The 25,954-nt window shown below is 41.9% G+C and overlaps 1 protein-coding gene across 1 annotated transcript in view; it reads left to right on the top strand.

Moving 5' to 3' along the window:
- The window catches only part of Deptor (DEP domain containing MTOR interacting protein), a 140,045-nt gene that overhangs the window by 45,919 nt on the left and 68,172 nt on the right, over positions 1-25,954 (top strand). The window contains exon 4 of the mRNA XM_047563359.1: positions 21,293-21,471. Within this exon, the coding sequence (XP_047419315.1) occupies positions 21,293-21,471 (179 nt within the window). The remainder of the gene's footprint in view (positions 1-21,292; positions 21,472-25,954) is intronic.

Raw genomic sequence — 25,954 nt, 5'->3', positions numbered from 1 at the left:
AGATCTCTTCTAGGTCTTTTTCCTGGAGACGTTTGTCCAGTGTTTCCATCCAAGGGGCCTTGGTTTTCTTAGCAGCAGGAGTTGCTCTCTGCAGCCACTAGTGGTCTATTTGTCCTGTGTAGGGGCCTGAAGAGCTGATTTAAAGTGCCCCTAGGCTCTCAGATCTTTGCATTCCCACTGCTTCCTTTATTTTCTCTTCCAAGGACAGAAGAGTAATGAAAGAGAGAAGCTGTATCCAGAGCCAGAGCCCCTTGTGTGCTTTATCTTATCAGAGGTCTCTCCGTCATGTGCCCCAGGGACACTCCTTTGTTCTCTCCCAGTGCCTGGCACAGTAAATATTTGTTGAATGAACAAAGGACTCTCCATGTTGTGATAGCTATGAGCTGCAGAGCCAGGAGCATGAAAGAGCACAGAGAGCTTGCTTTTAATGACCAGCAGCAGCAGCCAGAGGGTTAGCGTGCCTGGCTCCTGAGAGTTGACAGAGCGTCTTACACATTATTATTTGATGCTCTGTACAATTCTATGAGTTGTATACCCAACAGGCATAACCGATCCTATTGAAAAACGGGAGGCACGAGCTATAGAGAGGTTTAATAATTGATATAGACCCTGAGATATGGAACTGGAATTAAAAAAAAAAAGTCGAAGCTTTCCAACTTTTTATTCCATTTTGTTCTATTTTCAGTATGTAAGTGGTTTTCTTTTTCTTTTTCTTTTTGGTACCAGGAATTAAACCCAGGGGTGCTTTACCACTGAGCTACATCCCCAGTCATTTTTATTTCTTACTTGAAACAGGGTCTTGCTAAGTTATGTAGGGCCTTGCTAAGTTGCTGAGGCTGGCCTTGAATTTGTGATCCTCCTGCCTCAGCCTCCTGAGTCACTGGGATTATAGGTGTGTGCCAATGTGTGTGGCTTGTTTTATTTTTTCAAACTGAGATCCCAAGTTCTGTAACTTGATTTAACTTGATTCAAAACAAACAAATAACATTTAATGGTACCGGGGATTGAATCTAGGGGCACTTTACCACTGAACTATATCCCTAGCTCTTTAAATTTTAAATTAAAAAAAAAACTTTTCAACTTTAAAATTTTTTTTTTTTTTAATTTTGAGACAGGGGCTCACTAAGTTTCTGAGAGTGACCTCAAACTTGCCATCCTCCTCCCTCAGCCTCCTGAATGCTGGAATTATAGGCACAAGCTATAATGAATTACAGGCCATTAAGTTTGGCTTGATTCAAATTTTATCTTTAACTGTTTTTAAACTATTTTGCAGACTGTGATACAAACATTTTCTAATATGTATATTTTTGCATTTTACATAATTAATTGTGTTATCCAATTAATTGGTGGTTTAGGAGAATCTCCTAGTAACATTTTCTGCCTTCTTGGGTATAAGTTTCCTAAGATTGCGATGTTAGTGGATTAAAGGATGTTATGTTTTGTAACGATTTGTTTGACCAGGTATGATTCTGATCCTGTGTAACTAATGTCAAGAAGTGTTAAGACCTGGGCTCTGTGACACATGCCTATCCAGCAACTTGGGAGGCTGAGGCTGGAGGATCTTAAATTCAAGACCAGACTTAGCAATTTAGTGAGGCTTTAGGGAATTTAGTAAAAAATACAAAAAAAAAAAAAAAAAAAAAAAAAAAAAACAGCTGGGAGGTAGCTCAGTGGTAAAGTGCCCCTGGGTTCAATCCCGAGTACAAAACAAAAACAACAAAAAGCTGTTAGAGGTCTGAGATTTTGTGTGCAAGCTACCAAATTTGCCTGACATTTCTTCATGGATACTGGTAGATGATAAGAAACCCTCCAAGTCAGGACAAGGACACCTATTCTTAGTAATAGTAGTAGCCAGAGTATCCTCATTTTGTTGACTTAGTTCCCAAACCTTAGTGCCTACAAAACAGCACAAGGAACTCCAGGAGACATCTGCACACCCAGTGGGTTGCATTATAGAAGAGGAACCGCAAGCTTCAGGAACCTGAATTTTTTATCATGATCATCAAGCCCACCTGCCTCTCGGTTCCAGGGAGAGGCATAATGTTGCCGTACTGGCAGAAAACAAATCTGCCTTTTTCACTCCAGGGAGAGACAGTCTTCCAAGTCTATTCACTGTATAAGCATCCTTGAGAAGCTAGACTGCAACAAAAGCCGTTAGTATTTGTAAGACATTAAAAAAATGAGAAAGATTCATGGAGAATTATCTCTCAATAACTACAACAAAACACAAAAATTAGATTTTGTAACCGATCATTGGGAGAGCAATGGTTATGTCCTTACTACTCCTCTTAGTTCTTTATTTTTCACATTAATCAAAACTTTTATAGGTTTAATTTGTTTGACTTTTATAAGTAAATGTTGTCAGTGTGAAATTTTTTAAATGGTCATGGTGGCGCACACCTGTAATCCCAGCTACTCAGGAGGCTAAGGCAGGAAAATCAAGAGTTCAGGGCCAACCTGGGCAATATAGTGAGACCCTGTCTCCAGAAAAAAAAAAAAGTCTAAAATTATGCTGGTTCTGTTGGCACTCACTTCTAGTCTCAGCTACTCAGAGGCTGAGGTAGGAAGACCATGTGAATCCACAAGTTGGAGACCAGCCTGGGCAATGTAGTGAAAACCCATTTAAAACAAAAACAAAAACAAAAACAAAGAAGAGCTAGGTACTATGGCATATGCCTGTATTCCCAACAACTGGGGAGACCCGGGCAGGAGGATTCTAAGTTTGAGGCCAGCCTCAGCACTTTAGCAAGACCCTAAGCAATTTAGCAAGACCCACCTGGTCTGGTCGTGCATGCCTACAATCCCAGTGGCTCAGAGGGCTAAGCCAAGAGGATCGTGAGTTCAAGGCCAGCTTCAACAATTTAGTGAGGCCCTAAGCAACTCAGGGAGACCCTATCTCTAAATAAAATATAGAAAAGGACTGGGGACCGATACCAAAACATATTAACAAGACCCTATCTCAAAATAATAAAAAGGACTGGGATTGTAGCTCGGTGGTGCAGTGCCCCTGGGTTTAATCTCAGTAAACATCCATTCCCCCCAAAGTACTTTTCAGTCTGAAACTTTTACTTCTTAAAATTTCTTTAGCTTCAATCCAAGACAGTGGCCTTAAGGAATACTACTAAATAATGGTAAACGATACGCAGCTTAATGGATTTTTAAATGAGTCTGAGGAAAGTGTCCATCACTTGGCTCATGCCAACTCCTTGCTTCTGGTTTTGGAAATCACATCTTCCTAGCAGTGCCCCTTCCCTCTGCTGTGTAATACATGACAATAATGCTAGAACTTTGTTATTATGCAGAACAGGTAACAGGCCAGCTGTGCTTGTCAGAAGTCATCAGTCCTAGGTTGTCATCGGCAGATTTCTAGCTCTGGTTGATTATTTAGAAGTGATTTGATTTAAAGGTAAACACGCTGCTGTTCAAACAATGGTCTGGACCTGTTGACAGTAGAGATCGGCTGTTCCCATAACTTCTGCTAAATTTTCCTAATACTGTGTAGTTTCAGGGGTACAAACCAAGTTGCTGTCACATTGATTTTTGCCACTCAACCTCTGTAGTTACTTTTCAACTTGGTAGAATGGATAACATCATCTAAGATTCCTGAGCTGAAGAAGTGTGGGCAAGAGGTCTTCTCCTGCCACTTACTACCAAGACATTTGTCCCTTCTGAGTCTGTTTTTTCTTCTGTGATCTAGAAGGAAGATGCCTATTCAGAGGCTTGTTGTGAGGACAAATGAGGTCAAGTCCAATGGAATCTCATCTGATGCAGGACCATTAGGTTTCCAATACATAAGGAAAATATATAGCCTCAAAAATACCGTTACTGCCAGATGTGGTAGCACACATTTCTAATCCCAGCAACTCAGAAGTCTATGGCAGAAGGACTGCAAGTTTGAGGCAGTTGACAAGACCCTGTCTTAAAATAAAAAGGTCTGAGGAGGTAGCTCAGTGATAGAGCACCTGTAGGTTCAAACTCCAGCTCCACAGAACAAACAAACAACAACAATAAAAATTCTCCTAGAGCCCTGTGTGGTGGTGCATGCCTCTCATCCCAGCAGCTTGGGAGGCTGAGGCAGGAGGATTGTGAGTTCAAAGCCAGCCTCAGTAACTTAGCAAAGCCCTAAGCAACTCAGGGAGACCCTGTCTCTAAATAAAATATAAAAAAGGGCTGGGATGTGGCTCAGTGGTTAAAACCCCTGGGTTCAATCCCTGGTACCAAAAAAAAAAAAAAAAAAAAAAAAGGAAAAAAATCTAGTATTATCCAAGTTGCATCAAAACCCCTGCCTTTATACAATAGAGTTATATTCTGCATGATGGAGTGTTCAGCCTGTATGTGGGACATTTCTGTCTGTCTTCTAGATCCATTCTCAACCCTTTCCAAGCTTCCGTGCCTCCAGGAGGCTGGTCTGTATGAACTGCTTCAACAGGCCCCATAGTCTTCTGCCTCCTGGTTTGGCTTAGTCAGTGGAGCTACTAGCAAGACATTCCTGTTTCCTCTGCACTATAGGAGGCCACAGCTCTTGTCAGGAAGTCCTCTCCTTAAATCCATCTTCTGTGGGCTCTGGATAGCCCCTTCTCCTCATAACCCTCAGGCCTGGAGTTGCTAATGGCCACCCACCCAGTCTCTTAGGCCTGAGCTTCAACTATCCCTTCCTAGTTTCCCTTAACCCTGCCCATAGCTTTAGTAGTTCCTGTATTATAAGCTGGCTTTCATTAGCCCATTGGTATGATCTTGGTTTTTTTCCTGCTGAAACCCTGATTGACAGAATCTGTGAGATTCACTTAAGGACTGAGTTCTTAACTCCTTTCTCCAGGAGTTGACCGGCAGGCTGAATTGCCTACTCTCTATGAGTAGAATAGTTACTTGATCTTTTTGTGTTGTTGTTTGAATAGGGTACCATGTATAATATGATAGTTGAAACTGGCACATGGTTCTCTTGTGGCCACTATCTGTAGAGTAGAAGTTCGGTTATACTATTATGAATTATTCTGGCTCTTTTCCTACAGCCATCTCTCCAGGGTAACTTGTGCTCAATGTTTCAGTCTCTCCAGCATGACTGAAAACCTCTTTGAGGGGATGGACCTTGAAACCTCACCCATGTTGAGATTCAGTGTCCAACAGAGGATGTACCTGCTAAATGCTGTTGAAGAGATGAAGGAATAAATGAATGTTTGGTCATTCTTATTTAGAAAAGGAATCAATGGGTAGCCCCTTTCTCTCTTTCCTAAATTTAGGGATATTCAAATTTAAATAGAACAGCAAGTAGATTTTTATTATTCTAGCTGGACAAGGTGGAACATGCCTGTAATCCCAGCGACTCAGGAGGCTGAGGCAGGAAGATCTTAAGTTCAAGGCCTCACCAATTTAGCAAGGTCCTGAGCAACTCAGCAAGATCCCGTCTCAAAATAAAAAATAAAAAGGACTGGCGATGTGGCTCAATGGTTAAGTGTCCCTGGGTTTAATCCCTGGTACCAAAAAAAAAAAAAAAAATGTTTAGTATTATAAGATCATTCTATTCATGTTTATTAATTATAGCTTCTGATTGTATACATTCATACATTCAGGAGATAATCATAACCATCATTTACTCAGGACTTCTGTGTTCTAAGTACAATCCTTTTTTTGGGGGGGGGTACTAGGAACTGTACCCAGGGTCACTTAACCACTGAGCCACAGGCCCAGTCCTTTGTATATTTTTATTTAGAGACAGGATCTCACTCAGTTGGTTAGGGCCTCATTAAGTTGCTAAGGCTGGCTTTGAACTCACAATTCCCTTGCCTCAGCCTCCAGAGCTGCTGGGATTACAGGCATGCGCTACCATGCCTAGCTACAATCCTATTTCTTGAGCATAATTTCATTCAGTACTTCCTACACCTCTATGGAGATATTTGTACCATCAGTTTACTGGTAAGGAAAGTGAAGTGAATTTCTTGAAGTGGGCTGAGTAACATGCATGAAGTCTTTCAGTTGCTGGCCAAAAGCTGCTAACAGGGCTGCTGTAATCATCATTAAAATTTTCATTAATCAGCATTAAAATTTTAAAATTTAAATTCCTTGCAGTGAATCTGTGAAGATTGAATACCATGTCAAGCATGCTGAGTCCAAAGACTCCAGCTCTGACTTAGTGTTGGTGGATTCCATCTGGAAGAGATTCATAACCACAGAGTCCTTTCTAGAAAAAATCACTCTGGTTGGATCAAGGGGGAAGAGGCAGGGTGGGCCCCCTGTGGTCAACAACCTGCAACGGAGAAGAAAAGAGCACACACACAAAGCCAAAGTGAGGGTGGGCACCTCTGAGAGAAGAGGCACATTGGCACAAAGTAAAAGGGAATATTTGAGGAGAGATACCAATGGAGGCCCAGCTGGGAGTTTCTAAAGATGGAGGCCCCCCTGGGTGGTGGCTTCTTGTTAAGTGCAGAGATGGTTCCAGGAGGTGTAGTTGCTGCATTGTTTTCCTTGCTTTGTTTGCTAAATGGAAACATCCCTGCTTAATTACAGTCCCTTCATACACAGCTTGGGAGGGAAAATAAGGGCATTGTTCCACCAAATAGAAAAAGCACCAAATTGACAGAAAGCATTTATTAATTTCAGAGACCCTAAGAACAGTTTTTCATACCCTGAGAAAAGAATATCCAAATAACATCTTCAACTTTACTAAAGTTAAATTTCTAGCTCAACTATAAAGTTTAATGTATTGAGACCACCACCCAGACAGCATTTTTTTGAAATGTCCTCTGTATTCTACCATAGCTCAATAAATACCCCAAACAAAATGAACTTTGGCATCAATGTTCAAATTTTCTGGAATATAAAACTTCCTTTTAATTAATTTAACTTCTTTACCTTTTCTCTCTTTTACCCATGACCAGGCACCACCCTCCTCCCACCACCCCTCTGCAGATACCTAGATGTGGTCTTCCGGCCAGTCCAGTCTGTTGTCCAACCTCTGTAAGAGTCCACTCCTGGGGAGGGGTGTGTGTACTGGTGTGTATCACTGCTCATTGTAACTGTGTGCCAGGGGATATGGTGCAGACTTGAAACAGATTATCTCTAATTTTTACAATGACTCTGATAAGTATTATTGTCCTCATCACTTGAGAAGAAGCTTAGTATCCTAGAAACCAACCACAGCTTGGAAACCTCAGGAAATCTGGGATGGCTTCCCTGTGCCTCTCCCCCTCTGGAGCCATGCGTGTTGACAGGCAAGTGAGGAGGAGAAGGTAATCAAGCAGATCATCTCCACCCGCTTCATCTGACCCTGGGGTATTGGTTTTACTTGTTTTGTTTCCTTTTTACCGAAAACCGATAGATCCAGAAATAACTGAAATGTGTCCTTTCCATCCCATCTCACTTTTGTGGATCCTGTCTTTCCCTCTGAGGATGCTAAGTGATGGTTCAGCATCTGCCCACACACCAGTGGCTCCACTTTGTGTTTCTTTCTCCCATTTCCCTACACCAAGACTAGCCATTGATGTTTTGGTGCTGATAACCTCTTGCTGGGTTCCAGCCAGTAGGCAAAGTCAAAAGTGCTATTAAAAAAAAAAAAAAAAAAAATCCCAGCGTTCAGAGAATGTGTATATCTTGCTTCCTCCTAGTCTTCCAAAGTAGAAACTGCCTTATCTGTTGTGTTCCTAGCAACCAGCACAAGTCAGGGTAGCCAGTTAGTGCCTGATACATTTGCTGAATGAAAAGCAAGATTGCTGTAGTGGAAATGAGAAGGTGGCTGATCATATCTACAAAAGGATCATTATGCTGTCATCTTTGGGGTTTTTTTTTTTTTTTTTTTTTTGGTCCTGAGCTTGAATCCAGGGGCTCTCTACCAGCCCTTTTTTACATTTTTATTTTGAGACAGGGTCTTGCTAAATTGCTAAGGCTGCCTTGCGCTTGCCTGCTCAGCCTTCCCGGGCTCTGGGATTACAGGCATGCCCCACTTTACCCAACTCATCTTTGCTATTCTGATTGACACTGCTGAGCTCAGTATCCTTCTGTGGGACTTCTCACCTGTAGGGTAAGAAATCTTTCTGACCTGGTCACTTTCTGGTGCTCTTGCTTGCTCTGTCCTCCCTTCCCTCCCCAGCCTGTCCTGACATCTTGCCCTGACTTTCATCAGTACCAAGCTTTTGTACTTGCCGACCTTGACCTGTGCCCTCTCACTGGCTCCCAGGGACACTCTATTCCTTCTTAACTTGGAGCTTGAGAGCTCCCTTTGGTAGACGTGGTTATTGTATTCCCCTCCTTCTTCTTTCTCCTCATATAGACCTCCACTCTGTTTACAGCACTTACGTGCCTGGCATTTAGGTTTGTTGTGGTGGTGGTGGTGGTGCTGGGGGTTGGACCTAGGGTCTCACACATCCTAGCCAAGTGCTCTACCACCAAGCCACCATGTGCCACCCAGTTCCTGGCTTATGGGTTTTTAATGTTTGCTTCCCCACACAATAATAAGTAACATAAGGGTAATGGCCATGGTTTTCATTGCTTTATCTCCTGGGACACAATTAACTTAGTAAATATCTAATGAATAAATGAAACCATCAAAGAAGTGATTTTTTAACAGCTTTATTGAGATGCAGCTGGCATACTCTACAATTTGTTCATTTAAAACCTATAATTGAATGATCTTTACTATATTCACAGATAGGTGAAACTGTTGTGATTAGTTTTAGAATGTTTTCATGACCTCAAAAAGAAACCCCATGTGTCACATCTGTAGTCCTCCATCCACCCATTTCGTCCCTTGTCAACCACTAATCTACTTTCTGTCCCTATAGACTTCTCTGTTCTGAACATTTCACATGAATGGAATCATATATATATATATGTGTGTGTGTGTGTGTGTGTGTGTGTGTAGTGTCTTGTGGCTCTCTTCCTTCACTAAATACGTTTTCATGGTTTACCCATGTTACAGTATGTTTCAGTACTTCATTTCTTTTTATAGCCAAATAATATTCCATTGTATGGATTGATGATATTTCAGTTTTGCTACTTGATGGACATTTGTGTTATTTCTTTCTGACCATAATGAGGGATGCTCTTATGAGCATTCCTGTGCCAGCATTTTCTGTGGATAGGTGTTTTCATTTCTCTTGGACATAAACCTGGAGTAGAATGACTACATTACATGGGTTAGTGTGCTTCACGGTTCGAGGAGCTCTGAGACTTCTCTGAAGTGGCTGCACCATCTTACATTCCCACCAAGAGTGTAGGAGGCTTCCATTTCTTCACATTCCTGCCAATACTTGTTATTATGTAGCTTTTTTTTTTATCCTAGCGAACTAATGTGAAATGATATCTCCTTGGTTGGTTGGTTTGTGTTTGTTCTTCTTCTTTTTTTTTGTTACTGGAGTTATAACCAGGGGCACTTAACCACTAAGACACATCCCCAGCCCTTGTTATTTTTTATTTTGAGACAGGGTCTTATTAAGTTGCTTAGGGTCTCACTAAGCTGCTGAGTTTGGCCTTGAACTTGGGATCCTCCTGCCTCCATCTTCTGAGCCACTGGGCTTATTGATGTGTGCTACTACACCTGACTGATGTCCAGCATCTCTCTTTGTACTTATTGGTCATTTGTGCATCTTCTTTGATTGGTTCAGATCACTTGTTCACTGTTTAATTGGGTTATTTATCTTTTTATTATTGTACTGTAAGGCTTCTTTATCTATTCTAGATATAAATCCCTTATCAGAGATACGATCTGCAAATAGTTTCTCCCATTCTTTGACTTGTCTTTTCATCTTTTCGCTTCCCTGATGGCTGTTTTTGTTTGTTTGTTTTTGTACCAGGGATTTGTTTTGTTTTGTTTTGATTTTGTGCCAGGGATTGAACCCAGGGACACTCTAACACTGAACTACATCCTCAGCCCCTTTAGTTTTATTTTGAGACAGGGTCTCGTTAAGTTGCCAAGCTTCTTGCTAAGTTGCTGAGGCTGGCCTCAAACTTGCCTCAGCTTTCCGAGTCTCTGGGATTACAGGCATGCACCATTGTGCTCCTCTAAGCCACACAAGTTTTAAATTATGATTATCCCAGTTTAATTTTTCTTTTGGCATGTGTGCTTTTGGTGTCAAATCTGTTTATTTGCCAAACTCAAGGTCATGAAAACCCCTATTTTTTTTTCAGTTAAAGTGTTATGGTTTTGGCTCTTATGGTTAGGTCTTTAAACTATTTGGAGTAATTTTATATATAATGTCAAGTGAGGGTCCAACTCTGTTCTTTTGCGTGTAGCTGGTTGTCCCCTCACTGTTAGTTGAAAAGACCATCCTTTCTCCATGAGATGACCTTGACACTCCAAAACTCAGCTGACAGTGGGGCACAGTGGCTCATGCCTATAATCCCAGCAACTCGGGAGGCTGAGGCAAGAGAATCTTGAGTTCAAAGCCAGCCTCAGCAATTTAGCGAGACCCTAAGCAACTCAGCAGATCCTGTCGCTAAATAAAAAAAAAAAAAAAAAAAAAAAAGGTGGTGGGAGGTAGGCTGGGGATGTGGCTCAGTGGTTGAGCAGGATTCAATCCCAAGTACCAAACAAAGCAAAAGAAAACAACTCAGCTGACCACAGACTTCTCAGGGTAAGCTGTCTCAAACTGCGCATGTTGGTGCACACCTGTGATCCTGTTGGCTGGGCTTGGGAGGCTGAGGCAGGATGATAGTGAGTTCAAAGCCAGCCTCAGCAACAGTGAGGTGTTAAGCAACTCACTGAGACCCTGTCTCTAAATAAAGTACAAAATAGGGCCGGGGATGTGGCTCAGTGGTTGAGTACCCCTGAGTTCAATCCCTGTTACCAAAGGGGGGAAAAAAAAAGCTGTCTTAAGAGAGGGAGTTTTATGATTGTACAAATAAGATGTTGGTAAACTAAGGAGAGCAGGAACACTCCCCCCCCACCCCCCAACAAGGGATTGAACCCAGGAATGCTGAGTATTTTTAATTTTGCAACAAGTTCTCATTAAGTCGCTTAGGGCCCCAATTGCTGATGCTGGCCCCAAATTTGCTCTGCTCCTTCCTCAGCCTCCTGAGCCACTGGAATCAGAGGTGTGTGCCAGACACCTGACTGTCTTCCTGATTTATTTATTTTATTTATTTTTTGGTGTGGGGGTTTGCACCCAAGGGAGCTTAACCCCTAAGCCACATCCCCAGTCCTTTTATATTTTACGTAGAGATAGGATCTCACAAAGTTGCTTAGGATCTCGCTAAGTTGCTGAGGCCAGTCTTGAACTCGCCATCCTCCTCCCTTAGTCTCCCAGGCCGCTGGGATTACAGACCAGTATCCCTGCCTATCTTCCCTTTTTATACTGCTCCCACATGCTGGATCCTGTAGTCACCTCACCTATTCACTTAAAAATGGTCCCTGCTTATCCTTGTATTGAGGGGTTATTTTTCTTTTTTTCAATACATATATTCAGTTTTCATCACTTTTTTAACTCTCTTAAATATATTCATTTACTTTCCCTTCTTGGTATTGTATTCCATTTTTCTTCGTCACTTTATCTTATGCCTCCTTAAATTTCTTCCTTTACCCCTCTTTTCTTTCTTCGTTTTTGGTAGCAAATCCTTCGTTTTCCGATGATTATGAAAGCATCCAAAATAAATAATGACCACGTCTTTAAAAGAGCCTTTAAGAAACTCGGCTTCCCTTGACAATTGTTCCAAAGGCTTAGGGAGGTTCAGATTGTTTGGATTGAGGGTAAGGGTCCTCGGTTTCTCTCCTTTTTGTGTAATTTTATGGTTATGAAACCACAGTTAATGTATCCTTTTCGAATGACCCTGGCCTTGGAATCTGCACTTGGCCTCTGTCTAGGGCTGATTCAAGTTCTGAAAATGACTGTTATGACAACATTAAAAACCACAGGGGACTAAAATCACAGCTTAGGTTTCAGAATCTCAGTCTTTTCACAGCGTAAAACCAGCACTAAAAACTTCTTGGTTTTCTTCCAGCTAATTTGAAACAATAAGCCAAGAGGAAGGGATATGATCTTTCAAATCACACCTTCCATTACTGTTTCTTATGGTTTTTGCTTAGTTTTTGTCAATTGATAAGAAAATATTTGTGGAGCTTCTCATGTATACCTCTTCTCTGAGTTTAGTTTTCTAAGAAATAAAAACATTTAGGGCATGGTCTTTCCCCTGTAGGAGCTTCTAGTTTGGCTGGAGGGAAGGGTAAAAATAGCACATTGAAAATCCAACGAGGTGTGGTGTTGCCACTCTGCCTGTAATACCAGCAGCTCAGCAGACTGAGTCAGGCAGATCACAAGTTCAAGACTAGCCTCAGCCATTTAGCAAGATCCTGTCTCAAAATAAGAAGTAAAAAGGACTGGGAATGTGGCTTGGTGGTAAATCACCCCTGGGGTCAGTCTTCAATATATTAAAAAAAAATTGAGCCAGGTACAGTGGTGCACACCTGTAATCCCAGTGACCCAGGCAACTGAGGCAGGAGGATTATAAATTGGAGACCAGCCTCAGCAATTTAGTGAGGCCCTAAGCATTTTATTGAGACCCTATCTGAGTCACTGGGATTACAGGCGAGCGCCACTGCCCCGGCTATTCAGCACCTGGATGTGACCGAGAGCCTGGTGCCCCTCTGCCTTTCCCTCAGGCTGGGATTGGACCTCAGCCCTCCTTGTCCCTGAAGCCAGGTTCCCTTGCATAGTAAACATCCTGTATCACTGTGCCAGCCAGCAGCCCCTATTTTTAAAGAATAGGGTGGATTTCTCCAGGGAAGGGAAGAGAAGATGTGAGGGAACAGCGTGAGTGAGGGACACAGGTGAGAGCCAGCGTGTGCTGTGGAGAAGGGGGAGAGGAGACTCGGTGGGGGAGTGCAGGATGCAGTCCTCATCCCCCCCAACTTTCCCAGTATGTACTGCTTTTACTCACAAATATTAACTTTCTGTTTACTGGTTCCTAACCTAATTATCATGAGACTTATATCAATTTATCTGTATAGCATCTGCTTTATGGATAATAGTATCATACTTAAAAATACCAGTGCTGGTGTAAGCATTTCTCCCTAATTAATATTTCCTTGCTTATCACACAAGTCAATATTAGATGTTCAAAACATTTCATGGGAAGCATACATCTAAATGTATAGTGTAAAATTTGGAAACTAGTTTATTATATGGGGTATAGAAATATAACCACTTCTTTTTTTTGGCCAGGTGTACTGCACCCCATAAACCCAACAACTGGAGAGAATGAGGCAGGAAGATCCCAAGTTTAAAGCCAACCTTAGCAACTTAGCAAGGCCCTAATCAACTCAGGGAGACCCCGTCTCTAAATAAAACATAAAAAAGGCTGGGGATGTGGCTCAGTGGTTAAGTGACCCTGGGTTTAATCCCCAGTACCAAAAAAAAAAAAAAAAAAGAAAAAGAAATATTACCATTTTTACTTATATTTTGTCAGGAACAACACATCTGGTTAAACACAAACTTAACCTTAATTTAACTTCTTGATTGGTAACATTTTTCTCAGTTATAAATGTAGTACATTCTCTTTGGGGGAGAATTTGAATAATAGAGAACTCTATTAGGAAAAAATTATTCATAAACTACCTTCAGAGGTAAGACCATTAATCTTTGAGTGAATTAATTTTTAAGTTTTAAAGCCAAATAATGGTTATCATGTATATAAAATAATTTATCATTGTATTAACTCATGACTTGCTTTCAAAGATCTCTCTCTACATTCTCAAACGTCTTTTTGGCCCCACAACCCCATGGTTCATTTTAACTCCCTCCCTAGCTTTCGCCCCTGCACACCATTCACGTACAGTCTCACGTTATATAGGCTCTGCTCAGATCTTTTGAAATTTTTTCAATGTACAAGGAGATTGCTATCAGCTTATTTCTATTCTTGTACTGGCACCTAAATGTAGCAGTTCCTTCTATTGTACGCTGCCTTCCCTTTGGTTAATGTGAGTCTGGGAAATCTGACTCAGATATAGATGCAGGAAAGGTTGAAATCAGTTCACATGTGCAGTTGGCCTGCTGAATCCTTGCAGGAGGCAAGAATTATTAATGCTGAAACATACATAGAAATGGCTCTATGCCTTGAGGAGGAATTTTTATTCTTATGATATGCAAGTTTTATTCATTTTGATGCAAAGAAAGTTTTTTTAATCAAGTAGTAGCTCCATCTATAAAACATATAGTAGTCATTATTATTGTCAACGTCATTATCATCACCATGGCTAAAATGTATTCGGTGTTTGTTGATGGTGTGCCAGCCCCATAATTTTTATGTCTTATCATGTTTAAGCTTACAGTTCCTTGAGTTGACACTATTATTATCCCCATTTTACACAGGAGGAAACAGAGTCAGATAATCAACCTGTGCAGAGTTGAAATCCATCTGATTTTAGACTACATCATTGTACATGTGATCTCATTGACTGAAACATCATTATGGAGCTAATGACTACACAAGCATTCATAGCAGCATTATTCATGATAACTCAAAGTGGAAAAAACCCCACATGTTCACCAATTGGTGAATGGATAAGCAAAATGTGGTATACCCATGCAGTGGAATATTATTTGGCAATAAAAAGAATACTTGGTACATGTGCATGATTCTTATAAAAACATTATGCTAAGTGAAAGAAGCCAGTCACAACAGACCACATTTTTTTTTTTTTTTTTTTTTTTTTTTTGTGGTCCTGGGGTTGGAATGCAAGGCCTTGGTGCTTGCAAGGCGAGCAGTCTACCAACTGAGCCATAACCCCAGCCCAGACCACATTTTGTATGAACCATTCACATGAACTCTCTAGAAGAGAGAAATTCAGAGCTAGAACATGGATTAGTGTTTGCCTAGGACTGAGGAGATGGAGAATAGGGGAGTAACTTAATGGGTTTGGGGTCTCCTGTTGGGGAGATGAAATGTTGTCATGTGGATTATGGAGATAGTGGTACAACTTGCATATATATATATTAAAAACCCACTGAATTGTACATGTGAAATGGGTTAAATGTATGGTATGTGAATTATATCCTAATAAAACTGGGAGGAGGAGGAGTTGACATCATTGTCACCCTGACAGCATCTGCTTCCTCCTCCTTGAGTCCTGCAGCACCATGTGAGAAGTCCAGGCTGCCTTGCTGGACAGAGAGGCTGTACGAAGGGGCACCCAGAGGCAGACCTCCAGCCCTGGCCACCCTCTGCATGCAGTTGTGTGTTACTGCAAGCTAGAGCCATGGATTCTCAGATGACCCCCCCAGGAAAGGAAAGCATCGAACACTAAAATATAATTAAACGATGGTTGTTTAAAACCACTGCATTCGAGGGTAGCTTGTTATATAGCAAAAGATGATGGGGATGGGTTGTAAGTCAAATTCTTGCTTTAACACTGTGACTGCATAATAGTAATAAAATCAAATTGCAAGAAAGACTTGGTCTTAAAAAGGGGAACCAGGATAGAGATATACTTTCTTGATTGTAAGGGGAAATGAAATAAGGAAGAGTCAAGCGTGGTGGGGCATGTTTTAAATGGCAAGCTGAACCAACCAGGCAGCCTGCCAGCTGCTCTCTTTCCTGAAACTCACATTGGCAGAAACAGCTCACCAACCACTTGTCCAGAGTCCACCAGCTGCTTAGCTGGAACTCTAGAGGTCTGGCAGGTCTTGATTCTAGAGGGAGAAATGACACAAAGTAACCCCATGCACTTGTCCTCCCCAAACCCTGAAAGGAGAATCCCTGAGCTGAAACGGGCAGTCTTTATCAACAAGGCTGAAGGCGTCTGTCTGCAATGTAGAGGGTCAACAGTGTAGACTTTAAAAATTTTTCTTCCTGGTGTTGGGGATTGAATCCAGGAACTGACACATATTAGACAAGGGCTCTACCACTGAGCTACACTCCCCACACTGGAACTCTCTATTTTTTGGTGGGGGGTAACCAGGGATTGAACTCAGGGCTACTCGACCACTGAGCCACATCCCCTGCCCCGCTCAGTGTTTATTTAGAGACAGGATCTCACTGGAACTCTCTTGATTCACCTCATCTCCATATAGAGGCATCCTAAGGGGGTCATTTTAGTTCTTTATTTATTGATGCATGTTCTCACTATGTTGCCCAAGGTAGCCTGAAACTCATACTTCTCCTGCTTCAGCCTCTTGGTTAGCTGGGATTGTAGGAGTGCCCCACTATCCCCAGGTATAGAGGGATTTCTTAGGGGAAATACTGGGGATTGAACCCAGGGACACTTAACCACTGAGCTACATCTCCAGCCCTTTTTTTAAAATTTTTTATTTTATTTTGAGACAGGGTCTCACTAAGTTTTTTAGGGCCTTGCTAATTTGCTGCAAGTTGACCTTGAACTTGGCTATCCTCCTGCTCTAGCCTCTCTTGTCACCAGGGTTACAGGTGGGTGCCATCACACCCAGCTAAGGGGTCATTTTTAATTATACACCAGGGCTAACTCTAGTGGCACAATCTTGAAATCCCAGCTACTTGGGAAACTGAGGCAGGAGGATCACAAATTGGAGGCCAGCCTCAGCAACTTAGACCCTGTTTCAAAATGAAATATATAAAGGACTGTGGATATAATTCAGTGGTAAAGCACCTCTAGGTTTATTCTCCCAATTGCCCTCCTCCCCCTCCCCATATTGGATGATGTATAACAGGAAATGCATAGAAACAAGTTTATTCATTCAGTCAATATTTTTTTGTAAACCTGTTGTGCTGGGAAACAACCATGAACTACATAGACAAGGTCTCTGCTCTCCAAAAGCTTACAGTCATGGGAGCGGGTAATTCCCTGAGGGCTCTGGAAGTGGCACATGGTCCAGATTTGTAAGAATCAGAGATTTCTCAGGAGATATGTTTATAATGTCAAAACTGAGGCTACTTTTCCATTTTTTTACTCCTTCATTGCTTTGACCCTCAAAGCGTGGTATTCCTTATTTGGACATGCACATGACTCCCTCCATCCTCTCGCCTAGATTCCCATCAGCAGCACAGGCTCCAGGTCTGGCCACGCATGACTGTTTTCGGTGTAGCTAATTTCTAGCACTCTCCAGTGTTCATTCATGCTGCGCGATATGTCTCTGTGTGTGATGTTTCACATATTATTGCCACTTTCCAGTGACAGGAATGTGTCCCAGTTATCTATCTATTCCTGCAAAGCATGTCACCTACAACTTCATAGTATGGCTTTTCCCGATTCTATGGGTTGGCATGGTGCTTCTTCTACTCCCTTCACCAGGGCTTGTTCCGGCGGTTGCTGGAGGGCCAGCAGGTTCAGGATGGTCTCATCCATTTGTCTGAGAGTTGGCGCCAGCTGTTTCCTGGGCACCTCGGTCCCCCTCCTTATGCCCTCTTCTTCTCCAAGAGGCTACCCGCTCTGTTCCATGGTGGTGCTACAATGGAGCAAAGGCAGAAGTTGCCAGGCCTCTTGAACCTCGCCTTAGAAGGCTCTGTACTGTCACTTCCACTGTATCCTGTTGATCAAAGCAAGTCTCAAAGCCACCTCAAGTTCAAGGGAAGTTGAAACAGACTTCACCTCTTGATGGGAGACACAGGGCAGTCAAACTGGAAGGCAGCATGAGGGGAGCTGCGTGGCCTCTGTGCACTTGGTCACCTATAGAATGTCTTCATGATTCTGTCATTTCACCTTCCACGAAGGGACAGGCCAGTATTGTATTCAATAATACTTCAGTAGTTCTTATTGCCCATCTTAGCTCCACTGTTACTAACTCCAGGAAAGCAGCCTCGTAACTACTTCTAAGGATGGACTTGGGAAAGGATTTAAATAAGGAGTGTTTTAAATGAGATCATGCTGAATTAGAAGGTTTTAAATGAGAATTTCTAGCTTTTATAAATTCTCTTCATATAAGAATATACATTTTATTCTTAGAACTTTTGGATTTCCTTGCAGACTTTCAATGAGAGCAGCAACCCAGTGAGAAAAGTGGAACAGGCATTATTTTCCTTATTTAATGGGTGTTTGGAGAATACTGAAGCCGTGAGGAAAGACATGACTAGTGTGTGGTAGACTGTATTGGGGTCCCAAGGCTGCTGCCTCCTAATCCTGTGCCCTTCCATGGCTTGCGTTCAGCAGAATCAGGATTCTTCTGGGAAGAGCAAGGGGAGTTTGAAAGAATCTCTGCTTTTGGCAGTTCATAGCCTTTAGGCACAAGTTCATCATGTCCTGGTGTGCACATCAGGGTTACTTAAGTAGTGAGATGCTGGCATTTACAGTGTCTTCCGCATCATAAAGTTGTTTCTTCACTCACTCACGTGATTGTTACCACAGCTGTGTGAAGGTACCATTTTACTCCTGAGAAAAATGAGGCTGGAAAAAAATAAAGGTGGCTTGCCTGATGTCTCAAAGCTGCTAAGTGGAGACCTTCTCTGGTTCCTAGAACAGTGTTCACTCTCTAGTGTAGCTGAGCTGTAAGTCAGAAAGCATTGAGAATGGACACCACAGGGATTCGGGTATACTGTTCCATTACCCCCAGATGAGGTGATTTAAGGACAGGCCTAACCTGGAGACCCTTCTCTCCCTTTCAGTGAGGGCTGTTGGCCAGTTTTTCTCATCTGCATGAGAACTGTGTTTTTCTCCTGTAGATGAAGAGGGGAGCTGAGCTATAGGGATCTCCAAGGTTTCTTCCTGCTCTAGAGGGAAGTGGTTCAATTTTTATGGCATATTATTATTTGAGAGGAAGGGACGCTTTTTAAAGGAGAGAGACCAGCTTTCATATGGAAGACAGAAGCTTGCCAGGCACGGTTTTATAAAAGAAGATGATACAGTGACCTTGGTATTTGATGAGATTCTGTTTTTCATAAAAAATTCATGGACAAACATGGAGCCTACCCTCCTGGAGTTTATAATTGAGTCGGGGAGGTAATCCTTAGTTTGGTAATCACACAACATGCAGGGGAAACATGAGAAGGTTGTGATAGAGACCTGTCAATACAGATGCAAGGGATAGGAGTTACATAAGCTTGAGGAATGGAGGCAGGATGGGGAAAAACAGGAGGGAACATTCCAGCATTCAAAAACCCTGTGGTAGAAAGGGCATGGGATGTCTGAGGGACTAAAGAAGGCCATTTCCTCTGGAGCACAACTAAGGTGACAGTGAGTACTTACTTAGTACTAGAGATTAAATCCAAGGGTGTTCTACCACTGAGCTACCTTCCCAGCTGCCCCCACCCCCACCCTTTAAATTTTTCTTATTTCAAGACAGGTTTTCAGTAAGTTGCCCAGGCTGACCTCAACCTTGTGATCCTCCTGCCTCATCCTCTCCAATCTCTGGTATTATAGGCAGGTGCCACCACACCTGGCTAAAACGATTCTAGTGAGACAGAGGTCGGGATTTTGCATGCATTATAGGCCATGTAAAGGAATTTGGGTTTTATTTTAAAAGCAATGAGAAATCATTGAAGTTTATTTTCTTTCTTTTTGATTCTGGGGATTATACTTTACCACATGCACTTTACCACTAAGCTACATCCCCAGCCCTTCTTATTTTTAATTCTTTTAATTTTTTTTTTGTAGGAGTGAAAGGGATGGGATTTATCCAAGTGTGAAGAATAGAATAAGAACTCTTGCAGGAGCAAGAGGTTACTCTTTATTTTTATTTTGAGACAAGATCTTGCTGAGTTGCTGAGGGCCTCGCCAAGTTGTCCAGACCAGCCTAGAATTTGCAATCCTCTTGCCTCAGCCTTCTGAGTCACAGGGATCACAGGCACGTGCCACCACACCCAGCTCACTGAAGTATAATTTCAAGTGTCAGGACATTATCTGATTTGAATTTTTGAAAGATAGTTTAATTGCTCTGTCAGGATTTAGGTGTATAAAGGTGGATTGAGAACAAAAGTGGATGGATAGTATCCTCTTAAGAAAACACCATCATTATCTCAGTTAAAGGTATTGGTGTTTTAGGCTAAGGTGGTGGCAATGCAGAGAGAGAAGACCTAGACGTACATGGGAGAGATTTAGGAAATAAAATTTGCAGTTCATCTGACAGATTGTGGGTGTGGGGGAACTGGCAAAGACGGTGGTATGGGGGCTTTATTTTCTGGCCAAAGAGTGGAAACACTCATTAGCAGAGGACCTGGTTTGGAGGGAAAGACAGGAGTTCAATTTTTGGCTTTTTATATGGATTGCAAATGACTGGAGTTGGGTGTACAGGCCCTGTCTGGGATGTACATTTGGGGATTTTTGAGGCACAGACAGAAACAGAATCTATAAGGTTGGAGGAGTTCACCCAGGAGTTTATGGAATGAGAAAAGAAGTATTTGGCGTTTGAATCTCAAATGATTCCAGCCTTTCAAATTCAGGGAGATGAGGAGGAACCATCACAAATGTGCTGAGAAGGAGGTTGGAGTGGAAGAACAGCAGAGAAACATAAGTGTGATGTCCCATTAGCCGGAGGAAGTGTCAGTAGCATCTAACAGTATTTGTGTCAGCCTAAAAGAAGACTTAGATTTATGTTACATTGTATCATATTTGCATGCCTAGGAGAAGGCTGATGGCCCCAAGTGGACCTATTTTGAAGGACAGAATTCAGAGGAGTGGAGGAATGCTTGCTTAGGAAGCAAGCTATGTGAAGATAGGAAGATTGTAAAGAATTGACTTATATAGCTGTCTATAAGTAAGATCAGCTACTTTAACAAAATTACCATAGATTTGGATGGCCTAAACAAACAACAAATGTTTGGGAATTTCAAGATCAAGGTGCCAGCAGATCCTGTGTCTGATGAGGGCCTGCTTCCTGGGTTGCAGATGGCTGTCTTGTCGCTGTGCCTTTATATGGACAGAGCAAAGAGAGAGAAGCAGGCTGTCTTCTGTCTCTTCTTAGAAAGGCACTCATTACACCATGAGGGCTTCAACCTTATAAACTACCTTCCAAAGTCCCATCTCTAAATACCATCACATTAAGGATTATTCAGCATATACAAAGAATTGGGGGATGGTCACAAACAGTCTACAGCAGAAATCTTGTTAGCACAGTGATTTGGGAAATGGATAATGTCTTTAGAAAAGAAATACTAGCCTTTTTAGAAAGGTATGATGGGGCTACTCCTTTGCAAGGTGGATATCTTGAATAGAGTCTATGAATGGTAAAGTCTTAGATCACATTTCCAGTTTTTTCCGCCTTATTACCAGGAGAAAATGCATCTTTTCACTTCTGAAGCAGATCCTCTCTTAGAATTTACATTTGTGGCAGCACATGACAGCCAAATCTGTCTGTCTGACAACTGCTATCAAACTTCTCACAAAAGTCTATGATTTAGGATTTCAAATGAGCTGTGATCCTTTTATGTAGGTTTGCTTTATATTTCTTTCCACCATTTTTCCTCCCAGGTTGATGAGCCCTGAAAACACACTCTTACAACCCAGGGAAGAGGAAGGGGTCAAGTATGAGCGCACCTTCATGGCATCTGAATTCCTGGATTGGCTGGTTCAGGAAGGTGAGGCCACCACAAGAAAAGAGGCAGAGCAGCTTTGCCATCGACTTATGGAGCATGGCATCATACAGCATGGTGAGTGTATTGGTCAGGTTTTGCTTCAGTAACAAACAGCCCCATAATCTTGTGACTTATAACAACACGCACTTTTTTCTCAGTGTATGTTCTGTAAATCTGTTGCACCTCTGCTTGGGTACAACTTGGCTTGTCTGTAAGCTGAGAGTTAAGTTCAGATTTGTGTGTTATGCCTTCTCATTCTGGGACACAAACTAGCAGAATGCCACTGTTGGGTATGTTGTTTTTAAAGATGACTGCAGAAGCTGAAAAAGGCAGGTAGATTCTTGTAGTGCTTCCAGAAGCTTCTGATCAGATGAGAATGTAATATCACAAACAACTCCTTGGCCTTGGGAAGTAAATATCTTGGGAGAAGAAAATGAAATTTTTCTGAACCATGATACAAACAGCCACAGTAAAGAGTTAATCCAACAAGATTTCATAAAGTTTTCACTTTCTTTATAGGACTGAATCATAATAATGCAGCATAATCTATTGGTTCAGAAGTATATCATTGCATTTTGCTGCATGACAAATTATCCTAAAATTTAATAACATGTTACTCCAAAACTTAAGGTGTTGATAATAACTTTTATTATCTCACACAGTTTCTGTGGGTTAGGAATTTGGGAGAAGCTCAGCGGGGTGGTTCTGGCTTGGGTGTCACCTGAGGTTACAGTCAAGACATTGGCCAGCGCGATAGTCTTCTGAAGACCAGCCAGGCTGGAAGACTCACTTCCACAGTGACTCATTTGTTGCCTAACAGGTTGGTTCTGGCTGTTGGCAGGAGGCTTCAGTGCAACACTGTGTAGACTTCAGCAGTATGCTTGAGGATTCTGGTGACCTGACAGCCTGGCGTCCCCCAGAGGGGGGATCTGAGAGAGCGAAAGGCAGAAGCCACAGTGCTTTTTCTAACTGCACCTTGGAAGTCAGACTCTGCCATTTCCTCAATAGTCTGTTGGTTACACGGTCAGCCCTGTTCAGTGTGGGAGAGGAGACGGGGCCATTTTGGAGGTGGACTCTCACAAAATTACAGCCTCCCAAATCCCAGCTCCACCATTTACAGCTGCTTACCTTGCCCTATCTTGAAAATTGGGATACTTCATAGGGTGACTCTGTGAATACATGGGTAGGTATAAAGCACTTGGATCAGCGCCCTGCTCTTAGTAACTGCTTAGTCGGTCAAATAATGTAGCTATGAGGTGTAGGCTTTCGGCTGGGAGGAGAGAAACTGGAACAAGAAGGCATTTTGCCCATAGACCAAATGAAAGGTGGTCCTTGAGTTTCTTTTTCTATGGCTCCCTCCCCAGGATCCCCTCCCTTCCAGGCCTCTATAGGATTTCTATTCCACAGTTAGGAATTACAGACTTGAAATAAACTTTAGAAATTATTTGGAGCAATGTTTTTAAAAACTGCAGATTACAGCCTTTTAGTAGATCCTGAAATAAGTTTAGAGGATCATTTCTAGCATTAATAAAATTTTAAAATAAAATAAAGTAACTTTAAATAAACTAGATTAGGCTCTTTCTAATCAAAGTGTGACCCATGAACCAGCAGTATCACCTGGGAATGTGATGGAAAAGCAGAATCTCTGCCCAAGTCCTGCTGTATCTGATCTGGATTTTAAGATGATTCCCACAAAATTAGAATGTGTGTTAAAATTTAAGAGGAACTGAATTTGATTTAACTAGAATAGAAAATAACGGTGTATTTTATTAAGTAAAGATAAGTATTTTGCAAATTTTATTTCAGTTAGGTAAACACTATATAAATATAGATAGTCTATGTACTATTTATGCTATACTCTCTATACTATATGTAGATAGTACATACAGTATAACATGGATATTTATGTGGTATTCATGTGTGTATTGAGTTGCAACATAAAAACTATCTGTCACTGTGTGTTGGGGTCTAATACTTGGAAAGCCACTGCTGTGGAGGTATTAGCTGGAGTGACACTGGGCAAATCCCAGGTGCTTTGCCCTGTGCGCTGCTACTACACTCAACTCTCAGCTGTGGGTGACCTGCCTCCAGCAGAGCTGAGTTCTCTGCGGGAGGGAAGATGGAGAGAATGCATGGTGCCAGCGTGGCCCCTAGACTTCAAAGGCACAGAGCCTTGTTGGATTCTAAAATGGTTGTAGAAGCAACGAGAAGACAGTAGAAGATGTACCATATATTTCATTCATTTGTTCTAATGATCTGTTCTAATCATTTTACCCTTTATTAACTTATTAAACCTGACAAGGTAGCTAGTAATTTTTTAAAAATTTCACTTCATTGTGGTAAGTATAACATTTAATGTGAGATCTACCCCCTTCTTTAAGGGTATAATACAGTATTGCTAACTATAAGACAGGCATTCTTACTATCTCCACTTTACAGATCAGGGAGCTAAAGCATCAGTAGGTTATATAATTTGTCAGAAGTCACTCAGTAGTAATGTTCAAATGGATATTACTGCTGGTAGTTGTTAAAGTGACAGGGTTTTCCCAGAGAACCACGGCATGTTTGGGTTAGAGTTGGTTCTGCCATCTTTGCCCAGGCAGAAAAATCCAGGTGGTACAGGGTTCTATGAGAAAACTAGCCTCTCATACTATGATCTACTGACTCATACTGTGTATGAGAGAAGAGAGAGGATGCCTTGAATTGTTTCCAGATGACTTCTAAGGAATGACTAATTACACCTCAATTACAATGAATTTTATAATGCTGTAAACTTAAGTGCCATAAAGACGCAATGCAGGGCTAGGGATGTGACTCACTAGTAGAGAGCTTGCCTAGCAGGCACAAGCCCCCAGGTTCAATATCCAGCACCACAAAATACATACATGCATACAATGTAAAGGACAAAGTGAAGACGTTGATAGCAAATCTTAACCACACAAGTTTGCATTCCATGATTTTAGGAGCATTGTATAGTCTGTGTGTAGCAGCTGAGCTCATTGCACAGCACAGCAATTCATTTCTGGATTGCTAACTTGGAGTTACAGAAATGTAGCCTTCATATCTGTATATGTTAGGGCTCATGATCAATACCAGTTAGTGTCCTAAACTAAGTGAGACCCTGTCTCAAAATCAAAAAGAAAAGGGCCTGGAAATGGAGCTCAGTGGTAAAAGGCCCCTGTGTTAAATCCCCATTACCAAAAAAAAAAAAAAAAAAGTGCTTCCATCCATTGAAACCAGTTGGTGTAAAAATCAGGCCCACTCTTGAAATCCTAACTAGCTTCACCTGTGAATGGTGAATGATGCTCTATTATCATGGCAGAATTTGTTACTCAAGTAATTAATTTGCATGCATATTTATGCTTACATAAATTTGTGTCTGTGTGCATATATGTATATATTTATTTTTGGTACTGCAGATTGAACCCAGAATGGCTTTACCACTGAGCTATATCCCCAGTCCTTTTTATTTTCCATTTTGAGACGGAATCTCACTAAGTTGCTGAGTGTCTTGGTAAGTTGCTCAGGCTCACCTTGAACTTGAGATCCTCATGCCTCAACTTCTTGAGTAGTTGGGATGACAGGTGTACACCACTGGGCCTAGCTTTGTCTAGCTTCTTAGTTTATTGATATTTACCATGTACCAGGCATCAGGCTAAATACTTCATAGATTTTAATATGTTAGGTAGCAAATTATGTATGTGCTTCACACATATGATTTATATTATATATATATATAATTTTATTAAATTCTCACATCAATTCTGTGACATTGGTCTTACTATTACAGTTTTATAGTGAAGAAATCTGAGGTCCAAGCCTTTAAGACATTTTTCCCAAGGCTGCTTTCCTGGCCAGTCCCTGCTAAGCATCATGCCTTAGAAAGAAGCTTGCCTTGGTCTAGCATGTAAGCAGTTGGGTGTGGCAGCCTGGCAAGAGCAGTTGGAGGGAAACAGTCTGAGTTTAAATCTCAGCACCTTTACCACCTGAGGAACCATGTCTCCATCTCTTAACTTTTCTATTCCTCAGATTTTTAAGTCAATAAAATTAGAATCCCATTATATGCCTTTGAGAGCGCCACTCTCAAAGATTCTTTGAGCATCCACAAGTTCTGTGATGTATTAGAGGCACTTGCCACGTGACTGTACTCATGACTGAGATTATTGTGGTGAAAGGATGCACAGCAGAATCAGCAAGAGGCAAAGACACATCAGGTGGATTCTGGGGAAATCCAGGCACAGGCTTCCCACCTGGCCACACAGAACTGACTCCCTCCTCCAGTGGTGAAGTGCGGTAACATCATGTCTCTGCCCAGGGCAGCCCTGTCGAGACTCAGAGCCTGAGAGTCTCAGTGGAGCTGCTCCTTTATACACTCTGCCTGTTCAGCCAGCTGCAGCCAGCTGCATTCCAGACTCTCTGAAGGAAAGCAGGTGTTCTCCATACATCACACTGTTGTACAAACAGTCGGGCAGGGGATACAGCGCCATTCAGCACCTTAGTTGACAGAATGGCCTCATTGGTTAGTGACTTGGGGACCTTCCAAAAGTCACGTTCCCAG

Source organism: Sciurus carolinensis, chromosome 1, assembly GCF_902686445.1.
Source record: "Sciurus carolinensis chromosome 1, mSciCar1.2, whole genome shotgun sequence".
Taxonomy (NCBI): domain Eukaryota; kingdom Metazoa; phylum Chordata; class Mammalia; order Rodentia; family Sciuridae; genus Sciurus; species Sciurus carolinensis.
The sequence above is the reverse complement of the archived record's forward strand: the minus strand, read 5'-3'. Positions and strand labels throughout refer to the sequence as shown.